Source organism: Sceloporus undulatus, chromosome 2 (assembly GCF_019175285.1).
Source record: "Sceloporus undulatus isolate JIND9_A2432 ecotype Alabama chromosome 2, SceUnd_v1.1, whole genome shotgun sequence".
Taxonomy (NCBI): domain Eukaryota; kingdom Metazoa; phylum Chordata; class Lepidosauria; order Squamata; family Phrynosomatidae; genus Sceloporus; species Sceloporus undulatus.
In genome coordinates this window covers 157798075-157815631 of record NC_056523.1, presented here as the reverse complement: position 1 = coordinate 157815631, position 17557 = coordinate 157798075, and the positions used below count along the sequence as shown (strand labels likewise).

At 45.0% G+C, this 17557-nt stretch overlaps 1 protein-coding gene across 1 annotated transcript in view; it reads right to left on the bottom strand.

Moving 5' to 3' along the window:
- The window catches only part of TEX2 (testis expressed 2), a 134681-nt gene that overhangs the window by 22728 nt on the left and 94396 nt on the right, over positions 1 to 17557 (bottom strand). Inside the window, 7 exon segments of the mRNA XM_042451555.1 lie at positions 2731 to 2830; positions 4022 to 4120; positions 4122 to 4174; positions 5210 to 5249; positions 6846 to 7046; positions 12180 to 12554; positions 14969 to 15169. Of these exon segments, the coding sequence (XP_042307489.1) occupies positions 2731 to 2830; positions 4022 to 4120; positions 4122 to 4174; positions 5210 to 5249; positions 6846 to 7046; positions 12180 to 12554; positions 14969 to 15169 (1069 nt within the window).

The window sequence follows — 17557 nt, the reverse complement described above, 5'->3', positions numbered from 1 at the left end:
TATGGTATTCAATGATACATGCGTCCTAAGAGTCCAAAGGCCGCACCAAAGCCACGCTCCAGTCCGAAGGACGGGAGTGCAGCTTTGGTTGAAGCTTCCAGACTCTTAGGATTCATGCATCATTGAAATACCATACCTCCAAAGTGACCGAAGCAGCTTTATTTGGCTGTCTGTAACAGGCCTGTGTGTTTTTAATGATTTTATCATTTGAAAATAAAAAAAGAGCAAACCTAGATAAAATGTCAGCACAACACATGTATTATATGGATTTATATCCCATTTTTTCTTCCAAAATGGGATGCACATAAATTGGTGCACATTTGTGAACAAAGAATACAGCTGATACCATCTTGAACATGGCTATCTAGCAGTAAAGTGGGGACAGGATGGGTGGGTGGGTTTCTGATGCAGTCCAAAGCTATAGCATTTTGCATCCCAGGGTCACGATTAAGAAACTGATTGTTGAAGTCTCAGGCTTTAAAGTGCCACACAAGAGAATGTACACTGTGCCACAGGAGGCAATTTGAGTATGGTTAACTGGAAGCACTGCCTTTCCCATCTAACACTACAAACATATTTCCGTCTTGGTGACATAGAAATGCTGCCCATTTTAATTTTTTTGGCTCAATCAAACCATCTTCTGCTATAGAACCCAATCACACTTAGCACACAGTTTAGCTAATCACGGATATTGGTGGGAAATTCCTAACAGAGGAGGAGCCAGAAATGCAGGGTATGTATGACACTCTTTAAAACAGGGGTAAGCAACCTTTTTGAGCCGGGGGCCGGGTTGGTGTCCCTCAGGCACTGGGGGGCCGAGAGCCAGGGGGTGGAGCTTCAAACTTTCTGGAGGCGGGGCCACGTCAGGGGTGGAGCTTCACCCTCTGGGGCGGGGCCATGTGCCAGGGGCGGAGCTTCTACCCTCCGGGGGCCAGGCCTCCCCATCTTTGCTGGCCCCTGAACGGGGCCCCAGGCCCCGTCAGGACCAGCAAAAAAGCTGGTGGGGGGCCGCCAGCGCTGGAGGGCCCCTGGAGGGCCCCCAGCGACGGCAACCGGGCCTCCCAGAGGCCCCTGCTTGCCGTCGGAGCCCTCCGGGAGGGCCCCAGCAATGGCAAAGGGCCCCCAGGAGGCTCCCTGATGCCCTCGGAGACCTCCTGGAGGGCCCCAGGGACGGCAAAGGGCCCCCAGAGGCTCCTGCCGTCCTTGGAGCCCTCCTGGAGGGCACCCAGGGACGGCAAAGGGCCCAGAGGCCCCCTACCGCCCTCGGAGCCCTCCGGGAGGGCCCCAGGGATAGCAAAGGGCCCCCAGGAGGCCCATGCCGCCCTCGGAGACCTCCTGGAGGGCCCCAGGGCGGCAGCAGGCCCCCAGGAGGCCCCCTGCCGCCCTCGGAGCGCTCTTGGTGGGCCCAGGGACGGCAGCGGGTCCCAGAGGCCTCCTGCCGCCCTCGGAGCCCTCCTGCCAGGGCCCCAGGCATGGCAAAGGGTCCGCCAGGAGGCCCCCTGCCGCCCTCAGAGCCCTCCTGGTGGGCCCAGGGAGGTGCAGCGGGCCCCCCAGAGCCTCCGGCCGCTCTCGGAGCCCCGCCCGGAGGGCCCCAGGGGCGGCATCAGGCCCCAGGAGGCCCCTGCCGCCCTCAGAGCGCTTCTTTGTGGGCCCCAGGGATGGCAAGGGCCCCCAGGAGGCCCCTGCCGCCCTCGGAGCCCCTCCTGGAGGGCCCCAGGGACGGCAGCGGGGTCCCCAGGAGGCCCCCTGCCGCCCCCTCGGAGTGCTCCGGGAGGGCCCCAGGGCGGCAGCGGGCCCCCCAGGAGGCCCCCTGCGCCGCCCTCGGAGCGCTCCTGGAGGGCCCCAGGGGCGACAGCGGGCCCCCCAGAGGCCCCCTGCCGCCCTCGACCCTCCTGGAGGGCCCCAGGGACGGCAGCGGGTCCCCCAGAGGCCCCCTGCCGCCCTCGGAGCGCTCCTGGAGGGCCCCAGGAACGGCAGCGGGCCTCCTAAAGGCCTGCCGCCGCTGCCGCCTGCGGCTGCCCTTCGCGGCTTTTCGCCGCACTGGGCGCCGCCATTTTGGGCGGCAAAATGGCGGTGAAGTCTCGCGCGACATCCCCTGAGTTCGCCGAGATTTCGCCTCCATTTTGGGGGGAAAAATGGCGGCGCCCATAGCCCCAGAGACCGCTATGGGCGCCGCATTTTTGCCCAAAATGGTGGTGCCCAGAGCGGTGAAGAGCCGTTACGGGCGGCGGCGGCGGCGGCAAACACCCACCCGGGGGCCAGGCGACAGGCCTCCGCGGGCCGCATCCGGCCCGCGGCCGGAGGTTTGCCGACCCCTGCTTTAAATATCCTCCCTTCAAAAGGGGAAAGGTGTTCCCCATTTTTCCCCACCTCCCTCCCCCCAGTTCTGATGTAAAATAGCCTCTTTTCAATAAGCCAAGTGCATAAAAGTTCTCAAGTCAGAAACAGAAATTTTTCTAGAGTGTAAAATTTCAGAAAGGATACAAAACCAATGAAAATGAACCGCCATATATAAAGGAAATAAGGAAAAATCTAAATCTACCTAGCATTTACATATATAGGTGCCTCTCTGCAATTACAATACTATATAAATTGGAAATACATTAACATCACATCCATAGCCCAACAACGCCCCCCTTTAATATTAACTAGAAACAACATTATACATTAGGCAATGTCAGTTAGTTTCATTATTAAAGCATCTTCGGCATTAAAAATCTAAGATATTACCTTTATAATCAATGGCAGGTTTGTAGGCTTGAAGGATCTTCGGCACAGCAATTCCCATGTCCAGCTCGGTTAGTGTTAACTCATTCATGAAGTACGGCAACTAGAAAGTAAAAGGAGAAGGGAGAATGGAGCCTCTTTTTAAAACAGGAGTGGTGACAGGATAGCCATATACATATTCTGACCAACTCTTGCAAAAGTGGCATAAACAACAAGCTTTTAGTGAAACTTTGGGGATCAACGTTCAGGGCGGCAATCACCCCCACCACACTGGTTTGTACCAATACCACCCTAACAAAGGGGAGATCAAGTGAATGTCTCCCAACATAGGTAATGCAACATGTATTCTAGTAGCTAACAGCCGACTCTCCAATGAGACATGCCTGCAGTAGTATACACAATACGCAATGTAGGAACAGTAAGTAGAAATACAAATAAAATAAAACAGCACCAAACACAAGTCAACCTACTTGGCTAAAAAGGCAGTTCAAACCAATTGAGAGAAAGCAAGCCTAGGAAGGCTTTTCTATCAGACAGGCATGTCCATGGGAGAAATATTCTCTCTAGAACCTAGACCAGAGGCAGGCAAATTACATCCTTGTAGCCACATGAAGGCTCAGTTTTGTGCATTCCTCCAGCAACTCCAGAATGCCCCAGACTGCCCTTTATCGGGGCAAGAAAGCATGAACGGCATGCTCCCAGACTGGCAGTTTGCTTTTTACATTGATTGTAGGTTTCCACTGTACTGGTTTAACACTAAAAAAACAAAAACAAAACTTTCTTTTCGCAAAGTCGGACCATACATGCAGCCACATCCCTCTTTACTTTGGGTGCACATTTTTGGCAGTCTGCACACTCTCCTCTCAAAGGTTCCAAAGGGCATAAAACTGGATTTCAGACCCATCACATTCTTGCCTCTGGCCTAGACTATCTTACTAATGATTGTGTGTACGTCTGTCGGGCAGCCTTTTAAACTGAAGAGCAATATAAAAATGCTTTGAACAAAGAAGCTGATGAATAAATCACACAAAGTACTCCCAGAAATTGGACAGGAAGACTAAAGCAGAAATATAAGACCTCCTGAAGGCTGTTTTTAGACTTCTGAAAGGAACCCATGGCTGGGAAACACTCCCAGGTTTCTGTCCATGGTTAAACAAGCTACACAAGCTCCCTGTAGGTCAAAGCAAACAGGGCAGTTAACCTGACGCACAGGAGGCAAGTAAACATCCTACAGTGCACAAACTATTATTTATTTTTTTTTGGTAGGGCCAAACATGTGGGAAAGTGTTCATACCTTTATTTTGCTAAGCTTCATTTGTTGTACGTGTCGTGGAGACCAATGTCAGACCAGTACTTTTCCTCCCAAGAAATCCAAAAAGATTCTTCCTAGCAAAGGCATTTACCCATGCTTCCTGCTCCTCTTCTTCACAACAATGCATCTGGGCAACTGTTTAAAAACAGAAAACCAAGGATTTTCCACTTTTAGAGCAATTTTCACAAATCTTACAAAGGACAATTTCAGTCAATTTCATCTTTACTGTGACAAAGGAAACAACAACACAAGATTTCCAGACTAGCCAGAATCTATTTCACAAATGATAATAGCAAGTTATTAAAACGTGAAGAATTTTGAAGTACTTTAGTAGCATATTCCCCAATGAAATCATACATTATTTGAGGGACAGGACATTTTAGCAAAACTGTGAAATCCTAACAAACAGCAGAGAAAGAAAGATTCTGCAATAACTACAGTTATTGGACAGCCAGAGGAAATACTGATACATTACGAAGAACCCCTGCTGAACTTGTTAGGGACAACCCACCTGTACTTTTAATAATGAGACTGGAAATCCTTCTGACAAACGTACTCTACTGCAACCAGTTTTCCAGTACCTCCACCTGTGGCTGTGCTGGGAAGCTGAGACTGTGAAAGGGGATTGGGTCAATGTACTGTTCAGCCCCAGTGCTGTGTTTCTACTTAAAAACTGGTAAAGGTAGTATTGAAAAAAGTTCATTCATGTCACCTTTTGGGCTGTGGAAAACATAAAACCTCCTTTACATATGCATCCCTTTATATTTGCTACCCTTAAGTGAAGGAAATGACAAATAATGACCCTGTTTCGCTTATGTCCTTACTATGTGATAGAGAGGGGATGGGTACTAAGGAGGAAAATGCCTGAAAATTCTTTTGGAACAAGCCCTTCCTTGTAACAACTCTTCACCACCCCCTTTTTCATGGTAGAGTCTGGGAAGATAACTCTCAGACATGTACATGTCTAGTACTGATGGGATAAGTTTCAAGGTTTTTTCAAGATGAAATGTGGACAAGTTTCTTGGGACAACAGCATTAGCATTTCATAACCCCGCTTATCAGTTGCGCTTAAACACTCCCTAAGTCAGTTTTACAATGGTGTAAGCTAATTGCCCGCAAAAGTTGGGTACTTATTTAGCGACCTTGGAAGGATGCCAAGGCTGAATCAACCCTGGAGCCCCAGACTGGGACTGAACTCACAACCTTGTGTCTGGCAGTACCAGCATTTAACCACTGTACCACCAGGGCTCCTGCCACCAAGACACATGAGAGGCCCAACCACTTGTCTGCTAGACTTATCAAGGCTAATTAGAGCTGCCAGAGAGGACTGGCCATTTAGCTGGTGGAGGAATGTAAACCTTCTTTGTACTCTTTCTTGTGGAAGACTGATCTGGGCCAGTGGTTCATGACTTAGGCCCGTTACAGATGGGCACCCTAGTATGGTTCTCAGCATGTACTAGGGTTAGAAAAGGGGTGTCCTTCCGGACGCCCCTAACCCTAGTACGCACCGAGCACGTACAAAATGGCAGTGCCTGTTCTACACGGCACTGCCATTTTGACGTTGTGGATGCCAACGTCTGCATGTTGCACAGTGGAAATGATGCCGCAAGTGCACAATTGGTGACTTGTGCGCATTTTCGCGCCAAAAGAAGAAGCTGCATTTTGCAGTTTCTTTTTTGTTGCGTGGAGGTGTCGTGCGTTTTGGCCGCTGGGCTCCTCCGCGTAGCAAATGACAGCGCGGCAGACCACCCTTTTTTGGGTGGTCTGTAAAGGGCCTTAGTTGCCTCTTGAAAAGTGTTCAGAATCTGAAGCTAGGTAAAATGCAGTGGCCAGACTGGTATCAGGTGTGCATTTTAGAGACTACATAACACTGGCGGAGTGGCTTCCAATAAGTTTCTGAGCTCAATTCAAGGTGCTGATGTTGATCTAGAGAGCCCTAAATGAACTGGGGCCAAGATATCCAAATATTCTACCTTCCATATTAGCCTGCCAGAAATTTTAGATCTTCAGAAGGAGGCCCCATTGTTAGGTTGGTGGGTACATGTAACAGAGCTTTCTCTGTAGCAGCACTCAATTGTGGAACTCCTTCCCAAGGAAGTTGGGCAGGCTACATGTCTTTTAAGCTTCCAGTGGGCAGCCAAAGCAGTGTTGTTCTGCAAGGCATTCCATGTTTGAAATTTTAACAGTTTCAAAACTAGATTCTAAGTGTTTTTAGAAGGCTTTTAGGAGTTTTAAAAAAAATTCTTTAATGTGTTTAAAATGTTTTTAATCTTTGTATGTTTAAACTGGTTTTATTTGTTCATAATCTCAGGAGCCTTGGTGGACTAGAAGGCAATACAGAAATACTTAAAATAATCATAATCATTATAAATCCCAGATTCTCATTAATTTACTCTTGTTAATCTTTTTAGATCGGAGCTCCTATTGTTTCATTCTTTCTTCACTAGAAAGGAAAGTTTTATGATGCATTTCTCACATTCTTTTGTGGTTTTATTATGGCATTTTTTAATATTGTGTATGAATGCATTTTACCCTGTAAGGGTAAAATCTGTTAATGGGTGGCAGTATAAATTTAAACTATTACATAGAATAAACAGATAGCTGCTGCTGAGGAGGCATATATGGAAATCAATAAATGGCAGTGTCAGTGTAGACAGAAAACACTGACCATACAGACAGAATTTTGCAAAAGCTTATGGAAAAACACACCATTGTCAACAAGGGGTAACCCTAACATTTCAAGGAAGAACACTGTAACTATTACTCACCTTCTTCACGACTGAAGGGCTGCTCTCGGCACTTGAACAGGACTAGCTACGGGGCTTGTATGTTCTTGGGAATACACTTAGCCATATAACATATAATCCAGCAACATTTTTTGTCTTGTGCTAGCTGCCAGTTCCTTCTGCTTTGGCGGGGAAAGGATTTCTTCTACACTTCCTTTGCTGCTACTACGTGTGTGTAAGAACTCCAGACTGGCTATGGATCTACTGTGTGCTGGCAAGAACTAAATGCAATGGGGATGGGGAGAGAAAAAGTGCAGCAATTAATAAGTAATTAAATACAAAACTGAATGAACCTGAAAGTCAGAATTTAAGATGCTAATACTTCACTGAAATGCAATGACCATAAGGCTTTTTGTACAGCAAGACAATGAGCAAGTATTGGTTTTATCCACTCACAGTTGAAAGGGATACAACATATTCCAAACTATCTATTCAAGACTACTGTTACAGTGGTACCTCGGGATACGAAATACCCAGGTACGAAATTTCGGGATACGAAAAAATCCCATAGGGAATTATTGTTTCCGGGTTACGAAGTTTTTTCGGGTTACGAAAAAACTTTGGTGCTTTCGGCGCTATTTTACACGGAATCGCGGCTTTTTCCCCATTAGCGCCTATGGCATTTCGGCTTACGAAGGCTTTCGGGTTACGAAAGCGGCCGCGGAACGAATTACTTTCGTAACCGAGGCACCACTGTAATTAGAAGTTGATTTTAAGTCAGCCAAATATACCACTGGAGACATCATTTGGACATACATTGTATCCAACCACCATCTTGAGGGGGAGAGAGGCCAGGCCGGAAGACAAAAGACCCTCCTCCATCACCATCTTGAGGGGAGAAGAGGCCAGGCCTGGAAGACAAAGAGCCCTCCTCCTGACCACCATCTTGAGGGGGAGAGAGGCCTGGCCGGAAGACAAAGAGCCCTCCCCTGACCACATCTTGAGGGGGAGAGAGGCCAGGCCTGGAGACAAAGAGCCCTCCTCCTGACCACCATCTTGAGGGGGAGAGAGGCCAGGCCTGGAAGACAAAGAGCCCTCCTCCTGACCACCATCTTGAGGGGGAGAGAGGCCAGGCCTGGAAGACAAAGAGCCCTCCTCCTGACCACCATCTTGAGGGGGAGAGAGGCCTGGCCTGGAAGACAAAGCGCCCTCCTCCAACCACCATCTCGAGGGGGGAGAGGCCTGGCCTGGAAGACAAACGCCCTCCTCAACCACCATCTCGAGGGGGAGAGAGGCCTGGCCTGGAAGACAAAGCGCCCTCCTCCAACACCATCTCGAGGGGGAGAGAGGCCTGGCCTGGAAGACAAAGCGCCCTCCCCAACCACCATCCGAGGGGGAGAGAGGCCTGGCCTGGAAGACAAAGCGCCCTCCTCCACCCACCATCTCGAGGGGAGGAGAGGCCTGGCCGGGAAGCAAAGCGCCCTCCTCCAACCACCATCTCGAGGGGAGAGAGGCCTGGCTGGAAGACAAAGCGCCCTCCTCCAACCACCATCTCGAGGGGGAGAGAGAGCCTGGCCTGGAAGACAAAGCGCCCTCCTCCAACCACACATCTCGAGGGGGAGAGAGGCCGGCCTGGAAGACAAAGCGCCCTCCTCCAACACCCATCTCGAGGGGGAGAGAGGCCTGGCCTGGAAGACAAAGCGCCCTCCTCCAACCACCATCTCGGAGGGGAGAGAGCCTGGCCTGGAAGACAAAGCGCCCTCCTCCAACCACATCTCGAGGGGAGAGAGGCCTGGCCTGGAAGACAAAGCGCCCTCCTCCAACCACCATCTCGAGGGGAGAGAGGCCTGGCCTGGAAGACAAAGCGCCCTTCTCCAACCACCATCTCGAGGGGGAGAGAGGCCTGGCCTGGAAGACAAAGCGCCTCCTCCCAACCACCATCTCGAGGGGGAGAAGAGGCCTGGCCGGAAGACAAAGCGCCCTCCTCCAACCACCATCTCGAGGGGAGAGAGGCCTGGCCTGGAAGACAAAGCGCCCTCCCAACCACCATCTCGAGGGGGAGAGAGCCTGGCCTGGAAGACAAAGAGCCCTCTCCAACCACCACTTGAGGGGGAGAGAGGCCTTGCAATTTTTTTGTTTTTGTATGATCATTGCGGAATACTGGTCTATAAATAAAAATATTATATTATTATTATTATTATTATTATTATTATTATTATGTCTGCTATACATGTACTTTAATCATTAATTAAACAGATATGCATTTTCACAATACGGTGCCTAAGGCAAATGGGAATAAAACTGGCTCCTAGTATTAAATAAATTAATACATTAAGAATTAAAAAGCATCTATTCCTTAATTAGAAAAATATATTCTGGCAACTGTAAGAATCAACTATGACTTGGAAAGGTAAGGAACCACAAAGAAGCACAGAGCACACAAAACCCGAGTAAGAAGGCAGCCAAAACTGCAACATGGTTGTCCAAGCCCAATGAATCCAGTATATGAAAGCAAGGAAATCAGAGCTCCTTTGTGATCTAAGCAGCTCCATATGCTCACAAATCATGGAGAAAAACCTATACACATTCTTCCACTAAGACTCTATGATTTCTGAATCCTTTTACTCTGTTCCAGTACAAGTTCATAACACATCAAGATGAGTTAAGCTATGACCAAAGTGAGTGAGGAGCCAAAGCTACACGCCACTGCATTTAGGGTAAGAAGCAGTGCTTGAAAAAATTATTTTTGGACCACAGTTCTCAGAATTCCTGAAGCAGTATGTCTGGAGAAAACTGGGAGCTGCAGTCCAAAATTTAGGTGTTCCAAGCTCTGAGAAGAAAAATCTCAGATCTACATTACAAACAAATTAATAAATTAATTTCAACTTTGCAAAAGAAATTCTGAATGAAATAATTCCTAAATTAGGGGTAAACAGGGTATGGCCTTCCAGCTGTAACACTATAACTTTCATGATTTAGGCTAAGATGCCAGCAATAATGGCTAGGGCTGATAAGAGTTGCATTCCAACAGCACCTGCAGGGCCACAAGTTGTCCACTTCTGAATCATGATGTGAAGGATTACTTCCGTAAATTATGCAAACATGGGAAAAGTGTAAATGGGAAGCCCCTGCTTATCTGACGGGTTAGGGACTGGAGAACTGTCAAAAAATGTAATTTGTTGAAAAGCAGAACTCAGTTCTCTTTTAGCTTGCAAATACAAGACTGAACATTAGATGACACCAAGTTGACTGAGAAGGGGACAAAACAACATGCCAAGTAGTGGTTGAAAGAACAGACCAGGGTTCAAAAGTGCAATACATGGCTATAATTTAGATCTGTCAAAACAGTGGAATTTCCAAAACCAAGCCACTGAAAAAAGGAGGATGCCTGGCCAGTGGGGTCCCACAGGGCGCTGTCCTGGGGCCAGTGTTATTCAACATCTTTATCAATGACTTGGATGACAGAATTGGGAGCATACTTATCAAATTTGCAGATGACACCAAATTAGGAGGAATAGCTAATACTCCAGAGGACAGGATCAACATTCAAAATGACCTGAATAGACTAGAAAGCTGGACCAAAGCTAACAAAATGAAATTCAACATGGAGAAATGTAAGGTACTGCACTTAGGACAGAAAAATGAAATGCACAGATATAGGAGGGGGGATACGTGGCTGAGCGAGACTACGTGTGAAAGGGATCCAGGAGTCCAAGTAGACAAGTTGATCATGAGTCAACAGTGTGATGCGGCAGCTAACAAGGCCAATGTGATTCTAGGCTGCATCAAGAGAAGTATAGTGTCTAGATAAGAGAAGTAATAGTGCCACTGTATTCTGCTTTGATCAGGCCTCATCTGGAATATTGGGTCCAGTTCTGGGCACCACAATTCAAAAAGGACATTGAGAAACTGGAGCGTGTCCAAAGGAGGGCGACTAAAACGGTGAAGGGTCTGGAAACCATGTCCTATGAGGAACGACTCAGGGAGCTGGGGATGTTTAGCCTGGAGAAAAGAAGGTTAAGAGGTGATATGATAGCCTGGTTTAAATATTTGAAGGGATGTCATATTCAGGAGGAAGCAAGCTTGTTTTCTGCTGCTCCTGAGAACAGGACCTGGAACAATGGATGCAAGCTACAGGAAAGAAGATTCCACCTCAACATTAGGAAGAACTTCCTGACAGTAAGGGCTGTTCGACAGTGGAACACACTCCCTCGGAGTGTATTGGAGTCTCCCTCCTTGGAGGTCTTTAAGCAGAGGCTGGATGGCCATCTGTCGGGGATGCTTTGATTGAGATTTCCTGCATGGCAGGAGGTTGGACTGGATGGACCTTGTGGTCTCTTCCAACTCTACGATTCCATGATTTATATTAATATTAATATTTTACATATCATCTAAGCATTTTGCCCCAGAGGTAATGGGAAAAATATTTTTAAACTATGGCAGGGAATATAGTAAACTATAGGAAAAGACAGGGAACCATCTTTAGTAAAATATACAATTGAAGTGTTACTAATACTCTTGTAACTAAATGCTTAACATAAATTGACTCCATATCCATCAAGATAATATTGCATTATTACCATACTTGAAGCTCTGCTGGAAGGTTCATTTATGGCCCAGTTTCTAGATTCTACAACTGTATTATTCTATAGAGCCAGACCTAATCTAAGTACTATGGCAAGCTACAACCTTTCAAAACATTTTGTTCCATAAACCTTTTAAACAGGGAGGAAAGATTTGTAATAGGAGAGGAAGGATGAGATAAAAGGATTTATTAAAAATTAATGGCTGCTTGCTACATGTCGATTTTAAAATCACTAAACACTGGTTGTTAGTCTAATGTAACTTTTAGAACATTGATTCATGTCATATGCATGCATTGGGCTTCTCTGTTTTCTAACTATTTCTCTGAAGGTAGAGGGGCATGTCTCTGATCATTCTGAAACATCAATGCCACATTTCACAAGATCCATAGGACACACACACACACACACACACACCTGAGAGAAGCAAGTATAACTCTTAAAACAGTTCAAAACATTTTCCAAGCCCACTGACAAAAAAACCCTTTTAAAAAATAGAATCTGGGGATGCAGAGAAAAGAATGAATTTTCTGTGCACTACAAACATGTATACAGTATTCTAAAGATGAAACATGACTTCATATTTTACCTTCGAGAAATTTGTAAACTCCAATGTGAACTGATACACTAAGCTCAATTTCTTCTCAATGAAGGAAACCATGTATGACAGATTATAAAAAATGTGTATTCTTAAAAATGGTTATAAAATACAGAAATACTCCAGGATGAGTTAAATTGCCCTAAGATGTTAGTCCAGACATGTTCTATTTAACACACTGAATATTCAATATTCCTTCTGGAGTATAAAACTCCAATGAATCTTTAATAAGCTGATATTTTGAGTTTGCTGGGGGGGAAAATCCTACCTGGTTTGTTTCCACACACAGATATTGGCTTTTTTCCATAAAATTTCAATTTGGAAGCCAAAAGGAATCTCCTAAACCACTCCTCCTTCTCCCTACCAGTCCTTCCAAAGAGATAAAGAACTTGGTCCTTCTGAGTAATGGACCTTGCCCCATCCTGAGAGAGTTTCTTGGATTCTTCACTGGTTAGCTCCACTTTTTCAACAGGCGGTTTCTCTTCTGAGGTCTCTTTATCAGACTGGGCTTTAGCCATGAAATCATCTTGTCTCGCAAGTTCAAGGCATATAGGATACTTTTTATTCCAAATTCGTTTCCGAGCCAAAGTTTTGGGGACAAGGTAAATCTGGAAGATAAGTTATGAGACAGTTTCAGAATTTATCTCACTAGAAAGGAGTATGCATTGATCAAATATATAATCTATTGCAAACACAGTATCTATAGTGGGCCCTCAGTATCTGCTGAAGTTTGATTCCAGACCCCCCTGTGGTTATCCATGGATGCTTAAGTCCCATTATATACAACTGCATAGTAATATGGCATCCCTTATATGAAAAGGTTTGCTTTTTGGATCCCCCCCCTGAATATTTTTGAGCTGTGGCTGGTTAAATACATGGCTGCAGAATCACTGAATATGGAGGACTAACTATAATAGGCAAAGCCACTCTCAGCCATAACGTTTTGGAAGAGGCATGGCTTTTTCTGAGATCTTTCTTCAGAGAAAGCTCAGCCTTTCCTCCTGAATGTTCTGAAAATTTGGGAAGAACAGGCACAGAAGAGCTAATATGGCCCCTCTGCCACCCTCAGATTGAGCATCCTGCTGCTGTTACTTTCTTTCCCTTGCAATGATGTAAACTGGGAAAGAAGAAGAAAGGAAGGTTGCAAACAGGACATGCTGAAGGTTGTCAGTTTGTCAGTGAAGTTGCATTTCAGGAGACAGGAGCTGGTTTATCTTGCAACAGTGTGAATTCTTCCCTCCCAGGAAACGTAACTCCCTAGTCCCTACTATGTTGGCCAGGGGATTCTGGGAGTTAGTCCAAAAAAAAATTTCCAGTTCCATCTGACCCTTAATATCTGAAATTTGGCACTCTCCCTAATTACAAACAGTGAAAACAAAGTCTCACTGTAATGTTAAGGGTCCTCAGTTCATTTTTAACAACCCACTTCAAACTTTCCAAAATAACTTAAGCATCCATCTCATTGAGCAAGAGCTGGCTAGAACTGGCTCCTGTGCACCTGAACCTGAGAAGTCAAACAGACTGAAACCTGTACTGTTTTCTGTTGCTACACAATAAACACAGCAGTCCCTAAAGTTGCATGCTCTCGGAATACTTGAAGCCCAAACCAAGCTGCAGAAAACTTAATCATTTTATTTGGACAGTTCTAGTCTTCTTTGATAATGGGTCATGTGGCTCCTTAGAGAACAACACTTTTATTCTGATATAAGCTTTTATCAGAAAGCGCTCTCCATTAGATTCAAAGAGTGATACTTGTATAATTATTTTCAGGAAATCCAAACAACCAAGCATAATTTTTTGTCAAATCCAGTTGTTCAAAGAAATAAAACTGTTTGGTTTTATAGTTTTGATGTCCAATAAGAAAGAAAAGAAAAGAAATAAGATCACTCTATCAGCTGTATAGTAAGAGCAGCAACATTTGGCTCTTTTGTTCATCGAGATCTTCACAAGAATTTTGTAACTAAGGAAATGTGCCTGAATTAGCTTTCCTCCCCTCCCAGTCAATCCCTTTTCCTTTTGTGTCATGTATTGGATTATTAAGGCCAGAGGTAGGGACTATATTATTACTGATCTTTGTAAACCACTCTGGGAACATTCTTTGGCTGAAGAACAGAGCAAAGATCCTCCAGAGGAGCACAGTAACTTCATCCCTAAATGAAATTGTGATTAGGAACAGGAGACTAATGTCACATATGGGAACAGTACATGTGGGTAATCTATTCTTGATTAATTATATTCTTTTAATTAACTCAGAACTCATAGTTCAATGACTGAAGCATACAACCCTAATGCTCTGAAGTATTTTTGTTCTTAATTTTTTAAAGCCCATTCCATTTGGGTAAACAAATTGCCAGGGGTGGACAGAGTGAGGCTCATGGACTGCACCCATCCCACTTTTGAGGTCCCCAAAGGCCCTTCAGTGGCCTACATTAGAGTTTTTGAAAGTAATTTTACTAAAAAATCCAGTTTACCTCCTGGTCTAATAAAATCTCCCACTGACCTGAAAGAGCTGGAGGGGAGGGGGGATATGATGACTGGCCTCTAAATGCTCCAGAGGAATATGTGCAAGGTGTTTTTAGTTATAAAAAACCCTCCCTAAAATGTTTTTAAAATCTTAAGATGAGAAGGCTGCCCTGAGGTGTCACAGGAAGGAAATGTAACCCCACATTTTTGGAAAGCAGTCCCATTCCTGTTCAAAACTTTGAGACCAAAAAATGTTAACAGGACTGATGAGAAATAAATGGCTATGAAAATATAGTGAGAATAGTATACATTTTAGTCCTCTGTACATGTGTGTGATAAGAGGGGAGAGAAAGCAGCATTCTAAAAAAAAAATTAAAAAAAATAGGACAGAGGTAGATATTGTGACAAACACGTAGAATTTTCTACTTGGCCACAGTCCATGTCATTCAAAATAGCCTGTTCTGCTGTCAGATGAAAAATCTGCAATTGACACACAAAAAACCCCAAACCATATTTAATTGTCAAAGGGAATCACCAATTGAGTATAAATAGAACTCACCTTGCTGTCTGTAAGGTCGTAAATTTTCTGGCTAATGTAGGTGACTTCAGGCTTGGCTTCATTGTAAATAGCCCTTCTAGAAATATTTTTGTTAGGTTTTGAAAGTCTCAGGGTGCTTCCTTCAAGCCTCACAAAGACCGAGTGAGTCAATGTAGCATGGTAGGTTTCTGGGTCATAGTTATGGATCTCATTCATCCAGCCCTAAAAAAAACACAGACATTTCATTAAAAGACAATTCTCTATTAATAATGATTACTATGACAAATTAAAAATAATAGCCACCAAAAGCCTAAATGAAAACAATTACTAAGTATCATCAGCCCCAAGATGTGAAATTGGAAAAGTTTGAAGCAGGGTAAAAGTTAAGTAGGCACTAGTATCCCAAATAATCCCAAAGGAACTAATTTAGAAGTACACTAATTTAAGACTAATTTAAGTGTGGCCTAGAAGACATATGCAGCCCTGTTCACAAGCCCTTTTTGTGGTCCATACTGTTACCAAGTTTGGTTTTATATAAATTTTGGGTGCCAAGCGATCAAAAATCATGACCCCTGACTGACCCCATCGCAAGCCGCCATTACCCTAAGAGCGAGTCGACCACGTACCCAGCAAGCTTGCTAGGCTTGGTCACAGGAAAAAAAGGTACATTTTAAACCTTGAGCAAGCAGTTTGGGGAGTTGCCCTACAAGTTTTGCAGGCTGCCCAAAGAGGAGAGGACAATTGAGGTAGCCTCCTTCTCAATGAGCGAGTGATTGTCTTAACAGCTCTGCCATCTAGATATCTGTCTTCCCCTGAAAGGTGCCAGACCCCTTCTTTGTGTATACATTGTGTAGGTTTCAGCTTAGGAAGGAAGGGAGAGGAAAATAGCGGATGTGAACAACTGGCTTCGCAGATGGTGCCGCCAAGAACGATTTGGATTCTTTGATCATGGGCTGCGGTTCCATGAGGAGGGACTTCTTGCAACGGACGGGTTGCATCTCACACCAGTTGGAAGAAATGTTTTTGCCAACAGTCTCAAGAACTTGATCAGGAGGGCTTTAAATTGAGTTCCGTGGGGAAGGGAGACAATATTAAGGAAGGGGAAGGCGAAAGGGCTGGAGAAAATAGTCAAACAGCATGAGGAAACAAGAAAAAAAAGTGCAAGGACCCAACAGTGGGAGGCAAATAAACTTGCACAGCAACAAGTAATGGGACCCATGGTCTGCGATGCCTCTACCATAATGCACAGAGCTGGGAAATAAGCAGATGAACTTGAACTCCTAGTACAGCAAAGCAAAATGATATGATAGGCATCACTGAAACCTGTGGGATGAGTCTCATGATTGGAATGTGGAAATAGAGGGTATAACCTTTTTAAGCAAATAGGCCAAACAGGAAAGGGGAGGAATAGCACTATATGTCAGGGCATTTACACCAGTGAGAGATCCAGGACATCAATCATGGAAGCCAGGTGGAGAGCATCTGGATAAAAATTAAAGGGGAGGGAAACAACAAGGATGTTTGGTGGGAGTCTACTACAGACTCCCAAGTCCGACTGAGGAATTGGATGATATCTTTCTAGAACGATGATCACACAGTCAGAAAAGAGAGATGTAGTAGTGTGGGGTGACTTCAACTATCCTGATATTTGTTGGAATTCAAAACTCAGCCAAATCCTCAAGGTCTAGCAAATTCCTCACTTGCCTGGAAGACTATTTCATGGTCCAAAAGGTAGAGAAGCAACAAGGGGGTCGGCTATTTTGGATCTGATCCTACCAAACAAGGATGACTTGGTTAATGGGTGCAAGTGGTGGGATCGTTAGGTGGAAGTGACCATGTTCTCTGGAGTTTGTAATACAGTGGAAGGAGAAGCCAGTAGTCAAACATGCATTCTAGACTTTGGAGAGCGGATTTCAGTAAACTTAGAGAAGTATTGAGGGTGATCCCTGGTCAGAAATACTAAAAGGGAAGGAGTTCAGGACGGATGGAGTTTCTCAAAGAGAGATACTGAAGCACAATTTCAAAGTTCCAGTGAGAAAGAAAATGGGAGGTGTTCAGGAAACCAGGATGGATGACTAAGGAACTTTCAACCGAGATAAGTTTGAAACGGAACATTATAAGAAATGGAAAAAGGGGGTAATCACAAAAAAGGAATTCAGAAAATAGCAGCATGTGTAGGAGTAAAGTCAGAAAAGCTAAGCGCAGAATTAACTCAGGCTTGCTAGAGAGGTTAAAGACAACAAAAAGGGCTTTTTTGGATAGTCCGCAGCAAAAGGAAGAAGGAGGAAACGGTAGGGCCACTGTTGGAAAGATGGCAAATGCTAACAGAAGACAGAGAAAGGCAGATTACTCAACACTTTCTTTGCCTCAGTCTTCTCAGAAAAGCAAGGGTGCTCAACCTGAGGATAATGGGCAGAGGACAGAATAGGGAATTTCAGCACAGATAAGTAAAGAGTAGTAGAGGATACCTTGTTAATCTAAATGAATTTAAGTCTCCAGGACCAGATGAACTACATCAAGGGTAATAAAAGAACTGGCAATTGTAATATCGGAGCCATTGGAAATCATATTTGAAAAACTCCTGGAAAACGGAGAATCCCAAGCAGACTG